We start from the raw sequence: 24,628 nt of genomic DNA, 5'->3' as shown, positions 1-24,628 counted from the left end.
ACTTTGTTGCTTCCTTAACCTCCTTAATAAATACTGCTGTCTTAGGCCTCAGCACTAGCTATAACAAACAGCTCTATCACAAATTACAGTACTGTGATATAGTTCTTTTTGAAGATATGACTTTATTCCAGAGTGTTACCATCCTCAACGTTTTGCTGATCAAATTCAACTCTGCATTTCTTTTCTTCTTTTCTTCATCTTCCAGTTTTTTAATAGCCTCTGAGTTATCTTTTCCAAATTGCCATTTATGGTTCTGAGAAAATTGTAAACTCAGTTCAGAATACCATTAAATCATTTCAATCACTAGGAGGACTTATGGATACTAAACCTAAAGAAAATGGAATGGGAGTATTGCCACAAAAGTCGCAGGTGAAAATAAGTGTTCAAAAGTGTAGTAACCAAAAGTAATAACCAGAACAAGGGGTAGACAGAAGAGGTGCTTGTTTAGGAACTGCTATGTTTAACATGGGGGGGGGTTAGTTACTATTTTTTACATTAAAAATAGCTCTCAACCAAACTCCCATACACGATTTTTCCTGGCCATCCCCTGTCAACATGAAAATTCACTAATGGGTTAATCTCCTGCTACTCCCAGCCTGGACAGAAGATAGTTAATTTTAAGAACCCATAAAGCCCACTCTCTCCTGTCTCCTGTATATCTACTATAATATAATATTGCACACTGTGGAGTTTTTGTGAACAAATTTAAATTGCCAATGTGATTTCCATTATATAATGTGCCCTTATGTAATACATGCATGTAAACATGGCTGTACCTTTTCTGGATATGCAAGGAGCATGAGCTTATAATTGCAGGGGTTTTCTTTCCAGTAGTTTGCAAAACCACTGCCAAACAGCATATCTTTCACTTCTTTTTCGGCAATCTTGAAAGCAAAATCACTTACAACAATGACTGCATCCACCTGAAGAAAATTAAGTCAGTTATTTATTTAAGAATAATAATAATAAAAGGCATATAGGGAAAGATTGTGCTGTACTCACCTCATTCAAAGCAGTTTTGATAAAATCCATTGCTATTGGGTCAGAATCATCAGTTCCTGGCATTTCCAGAATTTCTTTGCCACCATACAATATTTTGCTGGGCAAATAAATGACTATTTCCTTGACAGCGGCAATTCTCTTTTTGTATTCATCAGCTTTGTCCTTGTCTTCCTCTTGGGAAGTTGTTAATTGCCTTACAAGAGCCTGTCAATAATATACTACAATATGTCATATTAAATAACCATTTTAATCATAGAGTTCTCCAAAAATGTTTAATAAAAAAAGAAAGTATATGATAGAATTAACTTCTGGTATGTGGAAGATACTAAAATTTCCAAACCCTTTCGCTTTTCCCCCCTTTTTTGTTCTTTTTGTTTCTTTCTGTCGCTACCCTAAAATGTAAAATGCTGTCTGGTTCCACCCACTGGTTTGTTACTATGGAAAACATCTCTGTCTTTATGAAGCATGTTCCTTGCAGTAATGGACCAGGGACCAGTAATAAATAGTCCACTCATAGGAAAGGACAAGTTCAAAGTCAAAAACAGTGCAGGTGAGGGCAGGTTGCTAAGTCCAGAATTCAGGCATAGTGATAATATATTTTTTATATGAACACATTTATATGAGAACAGCCTATTCCAATGACGGAAAAATGGTTATGTGTCAGAGTGTAAGAATAATAAAGTCTAATAACAAATGCCCCTATCATTCTGACTCAGCAATAACCAAATGCCCAAGGCAGGAAAGGTGAAGGGATGGGTGATGTTCCTCCATTTATTATTTCTCTTATTAATGACACCCAGTGATGAGAGTTCACTTAGTAAGTTACTGACAGAATTCAGAGTGTCAGCAGATACTAGATGAGGCCCCTTTGTACAGAAGTGCTTTCTTCATTTACCGAGTTCCTCCCTGTGTCTGCTTTTAACAGATAAAGAACTGCAAGGCTGAGGGACAGTTGTAAGCGGGAAACTATTTTCAGTGCAATATCTGTAGATAAGAACATTCAGTCCTCTTCCATTTTGGGAGGGTTCAAGTTATATAACGTATGTATGTGTACTCCCATTTTAATCTATAAAAGCTTGTGAAAAGGGAAGTGTCTTTGGCAAAATGCCCGTGGGACACTTCGGTGTAACATGATCATTTTCCCAAGGCAAAACCATTAAAAATTCTTTGTTAAACTCCATAAACCTCATTTTATTTGAAATAGCCTTATCTCGATGTTTTGCCTTCCATATAACGAGGTCATAGCAATAAAATTATCAACAATAGGTCAAGAAAGGGGGGAGGCAAGATTATCCAATGACAGGCAGAAATCAAATAACAAGTATGCCAAGTACCACATTTGGATGTTATCATAGTCTTAAGGAATTGTTCAGTGTAAAAATAAAAACTGGTTAAATATATAAAATAGATAAATAGGCTGTGCAAAATAAAGAATGTTTCTAATATAGTTAATTAGCCAAAAATGTAATGTATAAAGGTTGGATTGACTGGATGTGTAACATAACAAAACAGAACTCTACTTCCTGCTTTTCAGCTCTCTAACTCTGAGTTAGTCAGCGACTTGAAGGGGGGGGCCACATGGGACATAACTGTTCAGTGAGTTTGTAATTGATCCTCAGCATTCAGCTCAGACTCAAAAACAACAGTTATGTCCAATGTGCCCCCCCCCTCAAGTCACTGATTGGTTACTGCTTGGTAACCAGGGTAACCAGTCAGTGTAAACCAAGAGAGCTGAAAATCAGGAAGTAGTGTTCTGGCTATTATGTTAGACATCCGCTCACTCCAGCCTTTATACATTACATTTTTGCCTAACTAACTATATTAGAAACATTTTTTATTTTGCACAGCCTATCTAATTACCCAGCTTTTATTGTTATACTGAACTGTTCATTTAAGAATAAAATAATTTGCTGCTTCCTGGAACTGTTAGCAATATGAATCTGCTTCACTAAGCAACTCTATCTATTAGAAAATGTGAAACTACAATTGTACTACTGTACATATAGTGGATAGAGATTGGACTGAATTTTTCCTCCCCAAAGGAGAGTACTACTAATTTGTATGGGTTCCTTAAGAGGATTTTGAAATTGTGGGGGTAAGAAATATTAAAAATGCTGACAAAGATCCATTATTTCTTAGTGGTCTTAAACACAAGTGATGACTTGCAGAGTTGCTTTTTAAGTTCCTGGGTTGGTAGAACTCTTGCAGCAAATGTGTCCTTTAATCAGTCAGGGAGGCATTGTCAAAGACAGCCTCATTGATCCAGCCAGTTTCAGCAGCAAGAGGGCAAAATCAAGTGCATATTAAATGGTCAACTTAACGAGGAAACTAGTTTTACTACATAAATGAATATGTCAATAACATTTGAAATACAGTATTATGTGCTCTCAAAATGCATGGCAGAGACTGAACACTCTTCTGGCCAAGAATAGTGGCTTCACTGTGTAAATGCTAATCTGGTAGCAAAATTATTTATCTTGGCCCATTCATGTTCGGGAAACGAATTAATGAAAAAACAAGTTCCCGAATTCACTCGGATTTTCAACAATTGATTGTTCTGGCTTGCTGCCTAATGACAAAGTTTTCTTTTTTGCACAAGTGGGTTTTTGCCAAAAATTAAAAGCTGGTGAGTGGCAAATTTTTAATCTTGTTGGATGATGACTATATGGGTACAAACCTTGAGTCATCATTCTTGTAGTAATCCCATCAATGGCCTGGCGAGCAGATCAACTTGATTAGTAAAACCTACAGTAGCTGTTTAATCACTTCAATTAACAAATCATGCTTGCATGGAATATCTAAAATTTCAGCCTTATCAACCAGTTATCAGTAATCCCCATTGTGATTATGTGGCAAAATCTACTTAGAAAGGTGGTAGCAGCAAAGTTACAAATCTGGGTAACTGCTGTTACATAGGCATTTGTTACTGCCCATAGATGACTGCTAAAACAAGCCTTTAGGGTCAGTATCATCTCTACATGGAATGTGTGCATATATAGGCAATGTCTACAGTTGTAGTTAGGTAGTAATCCACAGCTAGCTCTTACATTCTCTTTGCACGTAATTGCAGCAGACTCTAAAGGAAATATAACATTATATAGTAGACACATTACTTTTATTTAAGAATCTTGGGGTTGTATTGCTTCATATACAATTAGGGGGTTATTTATCAAGGTCTGAATTAACTCAATATCAGCTGCTACAAACTCCGATCCAAGCCGTTCGGGTTTTTAACGCTTATTTATTATTACATTTTCCTGAAAATTTGCTTTGTGGGAAAAACTGATTTTCAGGATTTTTTTCGTGAGTTTTCACCCGAAAGCATAGTGAAATTGCCCGAAACCCCCGACACAACCAAAAATCAATGGGACTGTTCCCATTGACTTTTATGCAACCTCGACAGGTTTGAGATGCCGTGTTTTTATATTCTGGCTTTGTAGCCCTCAGGGTTTAATAAATTCCGAAAAAATTCGTGATTGTTTTAAAAGCCTATTATAAAAATATAAAAAAATCCCAAATTTTTCAGTTTTCGGGGAATTTCGGAGCTTAGTAAATAACCCCCTAAATGTTGCTTTTTTGCATTTGTATTACTTCATTTACAATAAGGGGCTCATTTACTAAGCTCGAATGAAAAAAAATTAGAATTTCGAATTATTTTTTTGGGTACTTCGACCATCGAATAGGCTACTACGACCTTCGACTTCGATTCGAACGATTCAAACTAAAATCGTTCGACTATTTGACCATTCGATAGTCGAAGTACTGTCTCTTTAAAAAATACTTCAACTACATACTTCGGTAGTTTAAACCTACCGAGGTTCAATGTTAGCCTATGGGGACCTTCCCCAGCACTTTTCTAAGTTTTTTTTGATTGAAAAAAAATCGTTCGATCAATCGATTAAAATACTTAAATACTTACGTTCGATTTGAAGGATTTTATGGTTTGATCGAACGATTTTTATTCGATCGATCAAAGTATTTGCGCTAAAATCCTTCAAATTCGATATTCGAATGATTTTACTTCGAGGGTCTAATTCGAGGGTTTATTAACCCTCGAAATTCGACCCTTGATAAATCGGCCCCTAAATGTTGCTTTTTTGCATTGGCTGGCATACCTTATTCTAATTCTGTTTTATTCTGTGCCTTGCAGTGTAACCAAGTCAAAGGCCTCCAGGCTAATGTGTTGTAATAATGGTTCCAGCTAAAGTAGCTTTCAATAATGTGTCTATATTTTAAATAAGAATCTAAATGGTTAATCATAATTTCACGTGTGCATCCTGTTGGATGCAATTATATCAAGCACAAACAGGATGTTACTCATGTAAAATAGAGAAGTTCCAACAAATTAGACATTTGGTTAACAAAACAGTAAGGAAAGAAAAAGAGAGAAAATAAAGTGATAACAACTTATTACACTGCAATCATTTCTATACAGTTATAAGCAATAACAGATAAATTCATTGCATGATCATCACTTGATAAAAAACACATTGGTAGTAGCAAGGGCGTATGCTAAAACTAAAAGATGTACAGGTATAGGATCCCTTATCCGGAAACCCGATATACAGAAAGCTCAGAATTACGGAATGGCTGTCTCCCAAAGACTCCATTTTATCCAAATAATCCAAATTTTTAAAAATGATTTCCTTTTTCTCTGTAATAATAAAACAGTAGCTTGTACTTGATCCCAACTAAGATAGAATTAATCCTTATTGGAATCAAAACCAGCCTATTGGGTTTATTTAAATTAATTTCTAGTAGACTTAAGGCAAGAAGACCCAAATTACGGAAAGATCCATTATCCGGAAAACCCCAGGTCCCGAGCATTCTGGATAATAGGTCCCATACCTGTATATGTAATTAAAATAAATTTAATTATTACCACATTTATTATGAATTGCCCAAAGTGTTTCACAATTAGGCAAAGGTGAGATTACAGACTATATCGAAATTTTGGTATGCACCAGGTTTCTTGGCTATTGCTCAGTGAATGATCCATGGTTGCCCTGTGTGCCAGGAATATAATGTGGGCCAACCTGTGCCAACTTCTACCTATCTTCCTTAAACAGAGGCCCTGTTTCAGATTATACAAACTGATAACATTAAAATTCCTCCTTTCCAAAGGTATCACTATGTATTATTGTGTGTGGATATCTGTTATTAAACTGGCTGTCCCTATTGTTAAGGTGAATGCCGACAGTAGTGATGTGCGGGTGATGTAAGGGAGAAGAGATTTATAAAACCTAGTTGGTGAGACAATCTGACCAGTGAAACAAATTCCCTTAGCATGAGGTGGCAACCAATCATAGACACAATGACAGCAAATAAAAAAGCATTCATTGTGCAGTAAAAGGGATATACATTATTATTACTGCACAATGAATGCTTTTGCATTTGCTGTCATTGTGCGTATGATTGGTTGCCACCTCATGCTAAGGGAATTTGTTTCACTGGTCAGATTGTCTCACCAACTATGTTTTATAAATCTCTTTTCCCTTACCATTTTAATGAAACCATGTCTACTTTTAATGCAGTACCAAAATAGATATCCCAATGTTTGCCCCTCTTCCACCGCTTCCTCCCATTACTCCAGTCACTTTTAAAGGGGACGATTTATTAAGGGTCGAATTGAAAATTCAAATTTTCTAATTTTTATTATGGTCAAAACTCTCAAATTCGAATTCTGAATTGTCCAAACGTGATTTGAATTTTAATTTTGAAATTTATCACACTCTGGCCCTTTAGAAATTAGAATTTGACTATTCACCACCTAAAACCTGCTGAGTTTTGTATAAGTCAATGGGAGAGGTGCAGGAACCAATTTGGACATGTTACTAGCCTTCCTGACATTCTAGCTTTTTTCTGAGAAAAAACTCGAATCGAGTTTAGTCTAATTAGATTTGAATCGAGTTTTCGAGTCTGTAAAATTAGTGCGAGTTTTAGATATTATATTTTTTCATGAAATAACACCTCAATCGAATTTCGAGTACATTCAAATTTATTACAGTTAAAAAAAATCACATGGATTCGAAATTTTGATAAATATGCCTCCCCATGTCATTACCTGGATTAATGTCAAGTGGTAGAGCCACTGATAATGCCCTTGATTAATTTGTTTGTCTTATTGAAATTATTAAAGGTGGAAATGTTCATCTCCAAAGGGTTAGGATTAAAGGGCTCTCCTTGAGTTTGGCCCTAAATTAATGTGCTGCAATACTCTTTCTATCTTTTAATATTGTATAAATGGTTAATCTGAATTACATGTGTGTATCCTGTAGACATAATTAAATCAGGCGCAAATAGGACATTACTTATGCAAAATAGTGAACAGATACAGGTATGGGATCCATTATCCAGAAAGTTCCGAATTACGGAAAGGTCATCTCCCATAGACTCCATTATAATCAAATAATCTAAATTTTTAAAAATGATTCCCTTTTTATCTGTAATAATAAAAAAGTAGCTTGTACTTTATCCCAACTAAGATACAATTAACCCTTATTGGAAGCAAAACCAGCCTATGAGGTTTATTCAATTATTACATGATTTTCTAGTAGACTTAAAGACTATGAAGATCCAAATTACAGAAAGACACGTTATACGGAAAGCCCCAAGTCTGAGCATTCTGGATAATGGGTCCCATACCTGTACTAGGTATAAGGTTGACAAAACAGTGAGGGTGAATTTAGAAATGTATGTTGACATGGTAACAAGTCATTAAAAGTACAGTTAATAACCAATCATAAAATAGGTCATTACATAGATTTAAAGTGACCAATCAAAGGATGAAACATGTAATATAGAATTAAGCTTATTCCATGTTATAAAATCTACTGTAAGTGCTATGCAAGGGAGACAATCATCCTGGTGATATAGAGTACAGATATATTCTATGCTCAGCACACTGAATCAATAAAGCTTCCTTCTCTGATTAAATATTTTACAAGGCCTCTTCCCTTTGGACCCAACAATATCACATTATCTTATGGTCAGAATTAATGTGAGGTCTTAAAGTCATTTTAGTTACGGGGCAGTGAATCCATACATTTTGCATTGAACAATGACTTGTATACTCCTTCAGAAATCTGTTAGCTTCTGCTACATTCATAGTACTAGAACACAACACATGCTTTAATAGCAGTTAAATGTAAAACCACTGAAAATAATGTAGAATGTAAAAATGATTAGAATTACATCCTCTAGGACTAGTAGTTAAACAGAAAAAAGCATGGTAAAATGGCATTACCTGCATAGCTAGACGATCATTCTTGGCATCTCTCCCATTTCCGAAATATAATTCTGTTTTTCCTGCAAACTTCTGGACATCATCAGAAAGAACAATATCTTTTGGAGACAGAAATGCGCCTTTCATTTCCTATAAAGTTGATAAAAGCATTCAGGACACACTGTCACCTCTAATCTGTATACAATTGTAATTAATTCATTACAAAAATATTACCTGTAAATCACTGGGAATTTTGTGATCAGTTAGAATTTTAAACCGAGCCTTCAAGCAGTCTAGAGCTCTGTCTTTTACATGTTCATTTGATTCATCCATCTCACTTGAGTCTAAAAGAAAAGATTAATTACAACATATATTGAACAAAGGCAGTCAGATAAGACCAAGTCAGGATTGTAGCAAAACAGGAACAGGAAATGGGGTACAAAAGATGAGGTCAAAAAACAAGCTATAGAACCCTGGCAAAATGGCACCTATCATCAACCTAAAAAAACATTATTATAGGTGAATTTAAACATTAAATAGAGGACCAGGGTTAATTCCAGGGCTTAATATTATTCAGCCCAAATTAGGTCATGATTGGCCCAGTGGAGGTATTCAATTCTAATTTTTGGGTCAAGAAAGGAATTTCTTTTTTTCTTGTAGTGTAACAGAGATGGTTTTGTTTGTATTCCTCTAAAACGACACAACTGGAAAAATAACAGGAGTGAAGGTTGATTCTCTGATGGAAAGTTTCAAAAAGATTGGTGAATAGATGGAAGGGAGCGGGAATGTTTGATACCTTATTTAGGGCCTGATTTAGCAGTGTGTACTGCAGTCATGGTAACAGTGCATTGTATCACAACATTTAGATAATTTCATTCTGCTTAAAGGGTAAATACCTTCTCCATTCAAAGTCACCAAATCAAATAGTTGTTGTTGAAGTTCTTCTTCAGTAAAGTAATTCACGCTCATTTGGTAAACTGTGCCATATCTCAAATGAATAATGCATTTTGTAGTAGATTCATAGCTTCCCTCTAGCTCTTTCCTATAATGTATTAACATAACATAAAGATTTTTTATCACAAGAAACATTGCAAGATTAGTTCTTGGATTCACAAAAGGGAATCAGAAAATCAAGCCTAAATCACACTTGTTATTTTCTCTTCCAGCAGAAAGGTGCTAATCTTTCATTGCTCACACCAGGTGGATTTTGAGCTAAAATGAGAACTTGACTGTTTTCAGGTTGAAATCCATCTATGTGCCCAGTGACAAGCACAGACAGAATTGTGGCTTTGTCATCTGCTGAACAATTTCTGCCAATGGCAAAAACACAATGTGTGATAATGGCCTATGAATACAGAAAGAGGTCAGTTAAATTTGATGACCACAAACTCAGACATGTTAAAATACATGTATGGAGAAATTGAGCAGACACTTCCAAGAACCAATCTTCCAGGCAGGGCTGGTCCTATCAAATGTGGGGCCCAATTGGGACCATGTTGGCGGGGCCCCTAGACAAAGTTTTGCTGGCTCCCGACAAACCAAGTATTTAGGAAAATAAGGGCATACAGGCACAAAATAGAAAGGAAAGGGGCAGACAAGGTAAGAGAGTGAGAGGAGTTGGGGGCAGGCCAGGCAGCATCATGTGCTGGGGGAAATATTACCTGTGCTGCCCTCTGGTGCGGGGCCCCCAGAGGCGCGGGGCCCTATTGGGCCCAATTGGTCCAATAGGCCTAAGGCCGGCCCTGCTTCCAGGCAGACTTTTCAATTAAGCAGGGATTAACTCATTAGGTGAGCCCCTGTACGAACTGGTTGATTTTTTGTTACAGCCACTGGTATTAAGATTACCAAGTTATTTTAAAGACAGCTCACATGTAATCTCCTTACTAGAAGGTTTTATAAATGGATAACTATAGATGTGGCATCTTTATACTCCTGCATACCCCACACTAAAGGCCTACAAGCCAAAACACATCACTTAAATGCACATAGTACGTGTTCTCAATTATTGAAGAGTTTCATGTTGGAAGCCATTGAATATTTTTTCTACAAAAGTGTGGCACTACAATGGGGGCAAAGTTGGAGCTGATGCTGTTCAATGTAAAAGACCACCATTGACAAATGAATAAATAAAGCAAGTCCGACCAATATGCCAAAGGAATTCTGAAACTACCACTTTGTCCTCTCAGAGGCACCTAAGTGAATTGCGGTCTAATCCCTATTGCTAGTTCCCAGGCAATCGCAGACAGCTTGTACAAAAATGTAACTGGTGGTTATTGCGCATCTAAAAAGTTAAGATTGCATCTTCCGGATCAATGCTTTCTAAAGGCATCCAAGCAGCTCTAACCATCACACTCCCCTTCTCCTCAATTCACCCGCCTCCCCCGGCTGCCTCATGCAGCAGAAAAAAGTTTTTAACTAAGCACTCTGCGCCTGACGCATGTTTCGCCCAAAGGCTTTGTCAAAGCCTTTCATATTTCGCCTTTATAATCTGGCAGTGATGGTCTGTAAGGAGGTGCGGATAACTAGCATTGTATAATTCAATTTATACATGGGATGGTGGGAAGAAACCAAGATATATCATGATTCCAACAATATATAAAATTTTATGGTCGCTATATAGATGACCTAATATTGATCTGGTCAGGCAGCAGTGAACAATTTGCTCAATTTTCTAAATACATTAATGAGAATACTTTAAACCTCAAATTTACATATGAAGTGCACCCAAATTCTATTCCATTTTTGGATCTATTACTCACCAGTACTGGACAGACGGTAACAACATCATTATATCGCAAAAAATGTACTGGCAATACCATACTAAAGGCATCTTCCTCTCATCCGCCACACATTATTCGTAACATACCTACAGGGCAATTTTTAAGATTAAGGCGACTATGTTCAAATTTTGATGATTTTGTCCTGTGAACTTAGGGATTGGCTTCTAATCAGGGGATATCACATGTCCAATTTAAAAAGGGCTTTTTCTAGAGCATTGTATACTCAAATAAATATTCTGTTTAAGAGATATAGAAATCAACAGAGAAACCCCACGTCTACTCAAGAGAAAAAAAATCTAACACTGTCTCTTGTATTTTAACCTATAGTCCACAATACTTTGAGATAGTAAATATTATAAAAAAATAATTTAACTATACTAAAAACTGATCCCACATTAGATTTAATCTTGGGAGATGGTTGCCAATTTGTCCCTAGGAAGACTAGAAGACTAAAAAACATCTTGTCCCCAAGCATGATTCATACTGAAGAAAAAAAACCAACATGGCTCACTTAAAAAGGCTCTTACATATGTGGCACTACACAGTGCATTACCTGCTGTTAAGTAGTAGTGGGGAATACTTTCCTATCACACACCACAAAAGAGACGCACACAATTAGGCAATATATTACCTGCAATACACGCAATGTAATATACCTTATCTCTTGCCTATTCTGTGGGAAACAATATGTGGGCCAAACAGGCAGAACTTTAAAAGAAAGAGCCCGTGAGCACATTGATAATATAAAGAAGAAACTAATGTGGCTAAGCACTTCCAATTCTGTTGTGAAAATAATCTCCAATATTTTTCCATTAGGGGTATAGAAAAGTTTCTTTGAACCAGAGAGGGGGGGACATCCCTAAAAAACTTTTACACCTAGAAACAAGGTGGATTTTTGCATTAGGTTCTAATGAATAACGAATATGACGTGACGTGATATTTCTAAAAAAATCTTTTTGTTGCTGTTCTAGAAACGTGTATAGTGACTTTCCACACATAGAGTGACTGAAAAATAATATTATGATATGGTTTATCTACAACAGCCACTACAAGTTTCTATGAACACCTAATATTTAAATATTTAATCTGTCCCTAGATAAAAGAAATATATATTGTATGTTCTAACTTTAGCCAACAGTGTGTTTATTCTCTGGCTATCTATATATACATTGGTTGTATATTTCTGGTACATTTTTTGTACATTATTTTACTATTATTTTGTATAAAGTTTTCTTTGTTTTGATTTAATTTCCAAGATGTCCCAAGATGGTGGCTAACCAACCCCCAAGGGTGGGTCTGACTAGAGTGAAGTCACACCAAAGGTGTCCAATGATTATGCTTCTTATTGTACCATATGTGTAACTCTAGTAGAGGTATAGGAACCCTTATCTGGAAACCCGATATCCAGAAAGCTCTGAATCCCGTAGACTCCATTTTTTCCAAATAATTCAAATTTTTAAAAATAATTTCCTTTTTCTCTGTAATAATAAAACAGTAGCTTGTACTTGATCACAACTAAAATATAATTAATCCTTATTGGAAGCAAAACTAGCCTATTGGGTTTATTTAATGTTTAAATGAATTTCTAGTAGACTAAAGGCATGAAGACCCAAATTATGGAAAGATCCGTTATCCGGAAAACCCCAGGTCCCGAGCATTCTGGATAACAGGTCCCATACCTGTATTCACAAAGCCAATTGGCTCTCTATTGTTTTAAATATGTTCTGGGAAGAAAAACATGTAGCCTATGATTAAGTATCCTGTTGATACGAAACACGTTAGGCTGTGTCCTAGTGCACTTCAATAAACACTTTTTAATTGAAAAGTCTGCCTGGAAGATTGGTTCTTGGAAGTGCCTGCTCAATTTCTCCATACGGTTATCCACTCCCTCAGCTGAAGGTTCAGGGCGGTGCACCCGAACCCCTTCTTTATACTGATGTTTTCACTTTGAGAACTGAAAGATTAACTGCATCTACCCATCAGTGTTTTTGATTCTAATGTTAAAATACATGTGCCTCTTTTATATTTTAAATTTGCGTGTATATATACTATATGTATTCAAAATGTAGCTTACTGTGAATTCAGCACGATGAGTATGATTCAGTTCAATGAGTTCATACTCTGCTGAAAACAACTCAACCAAACATTTTCTGAAATAAAATGCACCAAACTTACTGAGCAAGGATGAAGGGTTCTACATCTATTCTGTTCCTTGTAGAAAAATAGTCACCCAAATTTGAATATAAATTGTTTGATTGTTGGATGACCTGTAAAAAAGTAGGTTTGAAAAAACCAAAGCAAGGAATACATATTTTTAAGCATTGCTCTATAACAGTGATCCCCAACCAGTAGCTTGTGAGCAACATGTTGCTCTCCAACCCCTGGGATGTTGTTCTCAGTGTCCTCAAAGCAGGCGCTTATTTTTTGAATTCCAGGCTTGGAAGAAAGTTTTAATTGCATAAAAATGCAGTATAGTGCCAAGTAGAGCTGCCAGTCCACATAGGGGCTACCAAATAACCAATTACAGCTCTTATTTTGCACCCCAAGGGATTTATTCATGCTTGTGTTGCTCCCAAACTCTTTTTACATTTGAAAGTGGCTCACGGGTAAAAAAAACGTTGGGGACCCCTGCTCTATAACAACAATATAAAGGTGAAACAATGTTTGTATGCAGGTGTATGGTCATATTTTTCAAGATTGTCAATCATATCAAAAATGTGAGTACTGTATACCTTAAATCGGTGTCATGTTTTTATAAACTTGTTTTGAAATCCCCAAGTGATCTCTTCTGCAGTTCAGTGAAAGATGCTTCTATATAATTACTCATGAGTTTCATGGAAGTGACAATGTATATGACTTACCCTTGGAAGCTGATGGCATAAAGGTTCTATTACACTTCTAGCATGTTGTTTCTTGTCCAGTGCTGTTTTTAGAACATCTTTTACCTAAATTAAGATACCTCATATAATTATGGTTATTAAAGTTTGTTTCTTGTATATAATATATATAATGTCTACAAAAATCTTTTATTTTCCCCATGACCCAAGTAGCCGTACTTTGTTTTACAGAGCTGTATATACCATTTGGTGCTGTTTTTCTGAACCATTTTCAATTTACATACTGCAAAGCTATACTGTAATGAAATACTAACCCTTTTTGTTACCTACCAAACCTTGCACTCTTTCAGTGGAACAGATTGTTATTCAAATCAAATTGTGAGTGGCCATGGTAATCTTGGTCTGGAAATCAGATTGTGAGTTGCCAGATAATGTTAATATTGATATTAATATAAAGAATCTATGACAATGACAAGCTGGTACTTCAGTGTCACCACCATTGATTTTCGACACTTAAGAGGTTAATCTACTTGTAGGCATTATTCTCCATGCAACCGTTTTTTTTGTATTTTAAGAGATACTGTTAACACTGGTAAATGTAACAAAGTAAGCATACTTTAAGCCAGTCCTAATTTTGAGTGCTTAAACCAATTATTTTTCATTTCCTCTGCCATTTTCCAAAAAACTGATTTTGCACCGTTAATTGAGAGTTTTTGAACTCTTGTTTTACCACATCTGGCAGATATTCATCTTCTTCCATCTCTTCCACTGTTTTGTTTTCCATGATATCCTTAAAAGAGGAAAGAATGATAGTCAAGTATTCATGTTTTAATAGTCTGATTATTATGCTGGAGGCTGTACTGCCAAAAATCCCTTTTGCTGCTTTGTTTTAAAGTCCATAGTGATGGTGCATAGAAAGAACCAGGGGGAGACACTAATTCAACAGTAATTATATTTATGAATAACTTCTAAAACTATTCAGCATTTTGTACTAATATAAACTAGAAAGTTACTTAGAATTAGTTTCTTTTGTTATGCATTAAAAACATTCATTTCATAATGCTTAAATACAAATACAAACCTGTGGCAGCTTTAAATTCCGATTATTTTCACTATATTCTTTTTTGTTATCTGCTGTTAGAAGTAAGAGCAGGTTAAGGATGAAACTCTTCCCTTTTCCTAAAATATTAATGAAAATATTAATGCAAAGCCAATCAAATCAAAATGTATTTGTTCCATGCATGTAATCCTTAGCATTCTATTGATGCACCTGGCACATCTGATTCCCCAAAAAGGCAAAATTCAAACACAAGCTCAGTTTATCTTTAGTCCTGGAAATGTCTGGTAGGCACTTAAAGAACCAGTAACACCATTTAGAAAACCCAGTCCAAGTTAATGTACTTACATTACCCAACACCCAATATGCAGGTGCATTCTGCTTTCTAGTAAGGAAACTGAAAACTAATGGAAACCGCAGCTTTCTCATGGAGTCCAAGGGGGCCCGCCATCTTGCAGCACTAAATAAGCTCCTTCTCCCTGCCTGCGGGCTGCCGTTAGCCCCTTCCTGTTCTTCGGGTTCCAATTTCCTGGTTTGTGATGTCACTTCCTGAAGTGACGTCACCTAGCAACCAATAGTTACCTAACAGCATCTTCTGCGCTCTCAGTATCTGTTCTAACACACTGTGTGAAGCAGCCATTCCATGTGTGCCTCTCCCCCCCCAGCCCTTCCATTTGTGTGCCTCCCCCCCAGCCCTTCCATTAGTGTGCCTCTCCCCCCAGCCCTTTGGTGATCCTCTGAAGCAGCCCTCTCCCCCCCAAGCCCTTCCGTTTATGTATGCCTCTCCCCTAGCATTTCGGCAATCATTTGAAGCAGCCATTCCACATGTGCCTCTCCCCTCCAGCCCTTCCATTTGTGCGCCTCTCCCCAGCCATTCCGCAATCATTTGAAGCAGCCCTTCTGATTGCGTTCCTCTCCCCCCAGCCATTCCATGTGTGCCTCTCCCCCCCAGCCCTTCCGTTAGTGTGCCTCTCCCCCCGGCCCTTTGGTGATCCTCTGAAGCAGCCCTCTCCCCCAAGCCCTTCCATTTGTGTATGCCTCTCTCCTAGCTTTTCAGCAATCATTTAAAACAACCGTTCCACATGTGCCTCTCCTCCCCAGCCCTTCCGTTAGTGTGCCTCTACCCTAGCCCTTTGGCGATCCTCTGAAGCAGTCCCTGCATGTGTGCCTCTCCTCCCAGCCCAGAGGAAGAGAAGGTACAATGTTGATGGAATGAAGCGACTTCCTGGTTCAGTCCTGTTCCGGAAGTCATGTGAGGAGGAGAGCTGTCAGGCCGCGCATATAGGTACATAGCTGCTGGTCACCATATCGCCTTTTCCCTGTAGAGCATGGAGGCGATTTTTATTGGTGATTTTTTTAGCTAAACCCAAGGTTAATATATAATGCAGTAGGACATGGGTGTTATTTGGGGGTGTAGTTTTGATTTTTTTAATGAAAAAAATTGGTGTTACTGGTCCTTTAAGTCTTATCATGACACAGCCAACTAGTAGCCTCTTATTCTGATATCAGTCATCGTGGCATCTTATAGTAGATTATGCTTTTCTCAGTTCCCTGAGACAGTGCCTAGACAGTTAGACAGTAGAGACACTAACACTCTGGACCTATAAATATAATTGCTGAGCCAAGCCTGGGTAGTAGCATAAAACTGTCTCAGAAATATCTCAGAAATCACTTAAAACAGAAAATTATTGTAAAAATGCTTAGAGGAATTACGCCAATTCATATTTTGGGTTTAGATCCCCTGTTAGAGTAATCAATTCTGCTGAAATTAGAGTGTATGAGCAAAAGTATTTACTTAGAAGCAATTAGAGAAAAGGGAGGCAAAGCAGGAAGTCTGCAGCACCCATATGAGGGGAAAATACTAAAATTATGACTGCCCAAACCTCCGAGAGGTTCAGGCACGGACTGTCAATCTGTGGGTTCTGGCAAATGCCAGAGGGGCTGCTATAAAGTGCCATAGAAAGTCAGTATTTAGTGGGCTGGTGGGGTCTGTTTGGGCCTCTGTGTAGGCTGATTGGGCCTCTTTGTACCTGAAATGCCAGGGCCTATTTTGACTCTCAGTCCAGCCCTGGAGAGGTTGTTGAACCACACTCTTTATCTGTCTTTCTCTAAGTTGCAGTTCAACAGCTGGAAAGCCGGAGGTTAGGCATCAGTGTTGCATATAGTAAAAATATCTTACAATTATTGCACGTTGGCATATGGGTATTTAGTGATGTGCTGGCCAACCGAAACCTGCAGGGCCCATGGGTTTACCCACGGGTGGGGTGGGTTAGGTCTGACTTCCACACAATATTCGAGGGCAGGTATGGGCTGAACTTTACCATGCGACCACCCTGCCCACAACCTTGCAATACCCCACTTCCACCTCTAGCTTTTTATAGATTGCACCTGCATGACCCACCCCTTCTGTGACATCAGAGCTGGGCAGGTATATAAATACAAAGGTGCTCTAGGTTAAGGTTGGGTGGAGGTGCTGGATGACACATCACTATTGGTATTGTGCTGCACTTTTTTGGCATTGAAGCCCTATTGTTCAATACACTCATGTTGAATAAAGTGATGTATTAAACAGGGATGGACACTTTTGTAATGCATAAAGAACACTTGTCAAGGGGTTACATTTTTTTTTAAAGATTATAAACTGCGACATGTCATCAATCTACAAACTAGAAATCTTATAATTTTACGTGTGACCTATGTTTAATTTATATTTAGTTCTTCTGCTAATTAATACTCTAATGGTTTGTGTAATAAAAGGTACAAAATATGCTACAGGTATATTCACCAGTAACATCTGTTTAAAAACAAACACCTTATTGGCTGCTCTGGGCTACAGCACCTGCTCAAATTTAGTGCAATTTATTACATATAACCTGCAATAAATAAAAATGTCAACAAATATAATCAATAATACGATAATGCCACCTTTATTGGCACAACTTTTGCTACTAAAACTGGGTGGAAAAAACGACACCACTACATTCACAGACTTACCATTCTGAGACAGAACCGCAAACTTTGTATATTGTCCTCTTAAGTCATCTGAGTTGGATTTGATGGTATCAGCGACTACAATAAGATCGAGTCCTTCGTCAAACTCTTCAGAGATTTGTATAAGGCCTTCATAGCACAGTTTAAGCTTGTGGAGTTCAAAACTGGTTTCTAGAAAGGAAAAAAATAAAAGGATAGCTAAACATTGGGAGGGAAAGTTAGCGAACACTTTCAAAGGAGGTATGAATCTTTTTTACACCAATTAAGATATCAGGACTTTCAAAATACCCAAAATTCCCCTCTGAAGTAAGTTAGTTAGCAGCACTGATATTTCTCAGCCTACATTGGCACATTAGCCTTTTGGTAGGCTACAAAGGCACTACCAACACTCACTAATGCCAGAACTTTTGTCTTTGTTTCACAGCCCAAAGAAAAATAATTCATCTAGTGTTGGATACTGTCAATCATGCAGGGCAGGCCACAGTGTAGCAGGTTATCAACTCAGAAGATAGTAGGGGTTGAGCATCAAGTTTTAGGATTAGTTCTAGTTTTCTTGGGCAGGTACGAGAGAATGAGAAGTACAGTGTGTGCTCTGTTGCTGTTCTGTTCATCTCTGCACAGCATATAACTGAGCCTGCCTACAGCACATCTTCACCTTTACTGGAAGAGTATGCCAATGGCAGCCACCAACACTAGCCCAGTTTTAGCAAAAATATATACCTTATCTCTGTACTCACCAAATTGCTGCACTCATTTGCACATTCTGATTTTGTACCTAGCCCTTTAGAAAATCTTTTACTTCCCAGCCATAAATTCCTTCCAGCAAGTGATCCACAGTCTTTACTTTTTAGTCACAGGCAGCAGAAAACTTGTAAACTTTGCATAGTGCAAGCTTACATCCTAATAAGCTAACAGTGATTCTTTCCCCTCCCAAATCTTCGTCTCAGACAAATCTTTATATAGCTGCACCGTAGACAGGGGTACCCAACTAGGCAGTATTAAAGGAGAAAGAAAGTCTTATTCCACTTGGGGGTGCCAAATGTTAGGCACCCCCAAGTGATTTGTATTTACTTAAGTGAACCCCCGGGCCAGTGCTTCTATCAGCAGAAAACTGCACCGGCCCGGGGGTTATTCCAGCGAGCACCATGTAGTGATTCTTTTCAGGCTTCATCTTTCTTCCAATTTCCCAGGGCAGACGCATGCGCAGTAGAACAAAATAGCCTACTTTGTCGTTAAAGGTCGACTCCTCTAATACGCATGCACAGCCGCGTGAAGAAAGAAGATGGTGCTCCGTGGTGCTCTATGGAAGAACCCTGGAAGAACCTTACATCCTTCAGCATTTATTTTAGTAAGTCATAAGCAAGGATAGGGTGTTTTTTAATACTTCAATACTTAGTATTTATCTTTCTACACACACATTTGTATACTGGCCCTTAAAATTTGCACAAAATAATTTTTAGCCTAAAAGGAGACATGCAAATTAACCCCTGCCCATACAGTATAAACAGGTCACTGGTCTGTCACTTTAATGGTCTTATCTTGGATCAACTTTCCAAGCCAATCATTTAGAAATGCTCTTATTTTATAAAATCTGTACAAATACAAACTTACAAATTAGACAGCTAAACCTAAATAATCTTATCTCTTTCGGCAAATAAGGAAGTATTAGGAATACAGGAGATGAAAACACTATACCTAAGATTATCGGCTGTGGAATTATCTCTTCTGTGTTTCTAACACAATCAATCAAAACGTGTTTTACTTTTGACTCCTCTGTCAATTTCTGTGCCAGTGTTTTCTGGTATTGTTTCAGGTTGTTTTCCTTAAAACTCTGAGAAGTGGAATATTCAACAAATAAATTGCCTTCCATCTTCCTGCCCGAGGCTGCTGATTTCCACAGAAAGGTTGGGTCAGTGAGCCTATTTGTGGCACCAGCTTTCTGAACAATTCTGAGTAAAACCTTTTTCTGCAGTTTGTAGAGAACACGGACAGAGTTTTCTGCTTTGATGAGAGGGCAAATAATGTTTTCATCAGTACGAGTGAAGGCATCACACAGGCGAATCAGGACTTTGGATAGTTTGGCTTTTTTAGGCGAAAGTTCCATTGTGCAAGGCAATAGTTTTAAAGTGTTTTGGCCAATCCAAAGGAAAAACAGAAAGAGCTTTTTATCAACTGAACATGATCTGTGACTGAGCGTTAGAATACTTTTCACCTGGGGGAACTGAAGGCAGACTGAATGCCGAGCAGCAGCAAAAAGGGAGTGTATTCTATGTGCGGTTATGAGGAAATGACAGCCTATGAGTCAAGAACACCAATGAGAAATTAAAATGATACTGCTAGCAATGCACATGCGTATATTGTATTTATAACTGCAATATCATAAAGCAAACATAATGATGAATAGATGTGTTGTGTACAAAATAGGAAGCCATGGTGTAACCAGATATAACAAACTCAGAGCTGTAGTATAACAACAGCCTGTGGGGTTTGGCTTTCTTGCTGCTTTTATAGGAAGACATATGCTGACATATATACTATCTTACTAAATATACATTTTTCCTAAAGGGCAAATGTTCTCCTGGTCTAACTCAAAGTTCACATTCACATCAACATGTCAGGTGTATTTTCAAAATGACATATTTACTTAAACCGTTGCAAGCACAATGTGCCAAACTTGTAAATTCTAAAATTCACCATCATATTTTCCCCAAACAATTGTAGTGAAGAAATATGCTGGCAAATTTACGCCATAAACCAAAGACATATAAGTATGGAGGATCTAACGTAAATAATGAAATACAAAAGTGGCTGCTACATTGCTCAGATTAATGACTCATTGGGGGTCATTTATAAAGTTTGCACAGCGCAAGTTCCATTGTGCAAGGCAATAGTTTTAATTTGTTTTTGGCCAATCCAAAGGAAAAACAGAAAGAGCTTTTTATCAACTGAACATGATCTGTGACTGAGCGTTAGAATACTTTTCACCTGGGGGAACTGAAGGCAGACTGAATGCCGAGCAGCAGCAAAAAGGGAGTGTGTTCTCTGTGCGGTTATGAGGAAATGACAGCCTATAAGTCAAGAACACCAATGAGAAATTAAAATGATACTGCTAGCAATGCACATGCGTATATTGTATTTATAACTGTAGGAATATGCTTAAAATCATGGTTCTTATGCTTTCACTAATAAATCCTTACATTACATGGTTAATTGCTTGTAACTGCAATTGCAAGGTTGAGTCATACTTCAGGCTGTACAACTTGTAGAAACTGCATACCGTTACTAAAATGTATGTAACCACATCTGTTGCACTTGAGTTATTTCTGTAACTTTGACATCTTGCTCCCCCCACCTTATGTAACTTGTTTGCTTCTTCTAAATGTAACACATGCTCTATTCCTGTGATTCTGCAAACCATGGTGTATGTTTGTCTCTCTCCTTATACGCTGTTACAGGGGGGGGGGGCTATAGGGAGCGTGCAGAGAGTATAAAAGCTTGCTCTGTATGTTAAATAAATAGACACGTTTTGCATCATATCTTGTGTGGTGTACTGCTTGTCTCCTGGAGATCTCTGGATCCTAAAGGTGGCCATACATGGATAGATCCGCTCGTTTGGCGATGTCGCCAAACGAGCGGATCTCCCTCCAATATGCCCACCTTGAGGTGGGCAATATCGGGCAGATCCGATCGTGGGCCCTAGGGCCCAACGATCGGATCCTAGCATTCGGCAAACGGGCGGTCGGATCGCGGGACCGCATCAACGAACAGATGCGGCCGCGATCCGACAGGATTTTCTGTCCCATCCGATCGAGATCTGGCCGACTTTCAGACAGATCTCGATCGGGGAAGCCCGTCGGGGGGGCCCCCATACACGGGCCAATAAGCTGCCGACACAGTCTGTCGGCAGCTTTTATCGGCCCGTGTATGGCCACCTTAAGTGAGGAGCTCCAAGGGCGTGGCAGGTGGAATGGCGGTCAAGGACCGAAACCCAACAATTACTGCAAACTACAATAACATAAAGCAAACATAATGATGAATAGATGTGTTGTGTACAAAATAGGAAGCCATGGTGTAACCAGATATAACAAACTCAGAGCTGTAGTATAACAACAGCCTGTGGGGTTTGGCATTCTTGCTGCTTTTATAGGAAGACATATGCTGACATATATACTATCTTACTAAATATACATTTTTCCTAAAGGGCAAATGTTCTCCTGGTCTAACTCAAAGTTCACATTCACATCAACATGTCAGGTGTATTTTCAAAATTACATATTTACTTAAACCGTTGCAAGCACAATGTGCCAAACTTCTGCTGGTGTAAATTCTAAAATTCACCAGCATATTTTCCCCAAACAATTGTAGTGAAGAAATATGCTGACAAATTTACGCCATAAACCAAAGACATATAAGTATGGTGGATCTAATGTAAATAATGCAGTGCAAAAGTGGCTGCTACATTGCTCCGATTAATGACTCATTGGGGGTCATTTATATAGTTTGCACAGCGCATATTTATTTGCAAATTGTTGTATTGCCCATGTTTTTTCCTGAGTGCTAAAACATTGCACTGTTGTACCCGTCTTTCGGTTTTTTGTGAATTTGCATAGTGAATGCATTTTCGCAAATGGCTCGCAAATGAGCCGAGTGGGTGCGTCAATGCGCCCATTGTGCGAGGTTGTTGTGCGCATAAATAGCATGACAGTAATGTAAATTCGCATTTTCACTGGAGAACGAGACACAGGCGCCGTTTCGCAAATTTTTCGCCATTTCACAAATTTAGTGGGAAATTCACAAGTTTTTCAACAAGGCGAAACGGCGCAAATTCGCCCATCACTAGTCTTTTTTAATATAAAATTTCTGTTGACATATGGACCATATGATATTATCTCTATTGTCTCTAGAAGCTCATCTTCCTGTTTTAAGTGTTGTTAAGAGGTCATTGGAACATAAAATATTGTCCCATATTACAAATTGTTTGTAGAAGCAAATAATGTGAGAAAGATGCTTACTGCTGAATATCACATGAGTCCAGATAAATCCATGCAAGTCATTTCCCTGCATTCTACCAAACTGTGGAACTGCCAACCTAGGCCGTCTAGTGTAGTGGATGGGGAGGTCCAACAACCACTGCAACAATATTGTAGGATGTTTCCAATGCAAAAGATGCTTCAGAGGACTGATTGAGACATAACTCACAAATATACAAGAAAAGTTAACTTTATCAACATTGCTGGTGATGTCCTATTGCTTAATTAGTTCAAACCTCTCACCTCCTCATTTAGAACATCTTACAAATGCTGTAGCTACAGCGAGCACTAAGTAGGGGAGCCTGCAGACCAGTGTTATCCTCTACAGCAGGGGTCCCTAACCCTTTATTTTACCCGTGAGCCATATTCAAATGTAAAAAAAGTTGGAGAGCAACATAAGCATGAAAAAGTCCCTTGGGGTGCCAAATAAGGTTGTAATTGGTTATTTGGTAGCCCCTATGTGGACTGGCACCCTACAAGAGGCTCTACTTGGCACTGTACTTCATTTTTTGCAATTAAAACTTGCCTCCTAGCCTGGAATTCAAAAATAAGCACCTGCTTTGAGGACACTGGGAGCAACATCCAAGGGGTTGGAGATCAACATGTTGCTCACGAGCTACTGGTTGGGGATCACTGCTCTACAGCCAAGAGATTAAGTACAGATCAATGTACAGCAGTGAGTACACTGTATAATTTCATTATGTCATTTATGACTAATATGAGTACAAATTAAACTAATATAAGGAAAAACTGTATACATAAGGAAAACATATAGTACAGTATACTAATATAAGGAAAGTATAATTAGAGAGGTGTTTAACAAGACAACTTTTAGCCACCTATAACTAAACTACCTTAATTTCAGTTACAAAATTTCTTACATCAGTTTCTTATTAGGGTTTCTATGGTCCCTAGATGTCCTGGTTATTTTAATTCTTGCTGTCACAGTTGACCTTCTGCTAGACCACTACTTATATGTTCTTGCTGACTGCCTTCCTGTTATTCATAGTTTTATAAGTGTATCTGCATTGCTGCACAGGATGTTAATGATTTCTTCTTTCATCCTCGTAGCATAAGACATTTTGCCACTGCTTGAATTCATTTTACTCTTTCAACTTCATACTTCTTAATAGTAGTGATCAGTGAAATTTTTTGCAATGAAAATGACGCCCATAGAATCTAATAGGTGAAAAAATTTCTGCACATCAAAAATGTGTCACATAATTTGTCTTGCTTCAAAAAAATGTTTTCGCCCATACACTTGAATGCATTTCGGCAAATTTTAGTACTTTCCAGAATTTATAGCGAAACGCAACGGGTCAGATTCGCCCATGATTACTTAATAGATCAGTGCTGTAACCTTCATATTATTCTGATATGCATACAAATCCTATAAATGCATACAATCAAATTTGTATTGGTAGTGGTAGTATGCAAGGCACGAAGTGCAAAAAAAAGTGCTAAGAATGGCTGTTTTTTTGCACTTTGAGCCTTGTACCATTTTTTTTTGTTAACGGCAACTGCTTGTCCTCGCCCAAGTTAGTGGACCCTCTTCTTGTAGTAAATGCAGCACAGGCTCAGACTGATGCTGAACATCAGTCCATGTGTGTAGCTAATATTAAATTCATATACAAGTGGTACGTCCGCTACTTGTAGAAGCAGTATGAACATTGCGGGGGGGGGCAGGTAACTCAGTTCCTGACAAC

At 37.9% G+C, this 24,628-nt stretch overlaps 1 protein-coding gene across 3 annotated transcripts in view; it reads right to left on the bottom strand.

Annotated features, from left to right (window-relative positions):
- The window catches only part of LOC108698044, a 44,544-nt gene extending 24,548 nt beyond the window's left edge, over positions 1-19,996 (bottom strand). Inside the window, exons 1-12 of one of the 3 annotated variants that reach the window (XM_018228846.2) lie at positions 19,588-19,996; positions 17,896-18,063; positions 14,926-15,023; positions 14,575-14,634; positions 13,869-13,952; positions 13,183-13,274; positions 9,124-9,269; positions 8,462-8,571; positions 8,249-8,377; positions 1,003-1,206; positions 777-923; positions 140-253 (exon numbers count right to left, since the gene is read on the bottom strand). In XM_018228846.2, coding sequence (XP_018084335.1) covers positions 140-253; positions 777-923; positions 1,003-1,206; positions 8,249-8,377; positions 8,462-8,571; positions 9,124-9,269; positions 13,183-13,274; positions 13,869-13,952; positions 14,575-14,634; positions 14,926-15,023; positions 17,896-18,063; positions 19,588-19,996 — 1,761 coding nt within the window. The remainder of the gene's footprint in view (positions 1-139; positions 254-776; positions 924-1,002; positions 1,207-8,248; positions 8,378-8,461; positions 8,572-9,123; positions 9,270-13,182; positions 13,275-13,868; positions 13,953-14,574; positions 14,635-14,925; positions 15,024-17,895; positions 18,064-19,587) is intronic. The other 2 variants (XM_041588151.1, XM_041588154.1) reach the window with 2 other exon arrangements.
- Between the last annotated feature and the right edge of the window lie 4,632 nt (positions 19,997-24,628).

This window comes from Xenopus laevis, chromosome 1L (assembly GCF_017654675.1).
Source record: "Xenopus laevis strain J_2021 chromosome 1L, Xenopus_laevis_v10.1, whole genome shotgun sequence".
NCBI lineage: Eukaryota > Metazoa > Chordata > Amphibia > Anura > Pipidae > Xenopus > Xenopus laevis.
The sequence above is the reverse complement of the archived record's forward strand: the minus strand, read 5'-3'. Positions and strand labels throughout refer to the sequence as shown.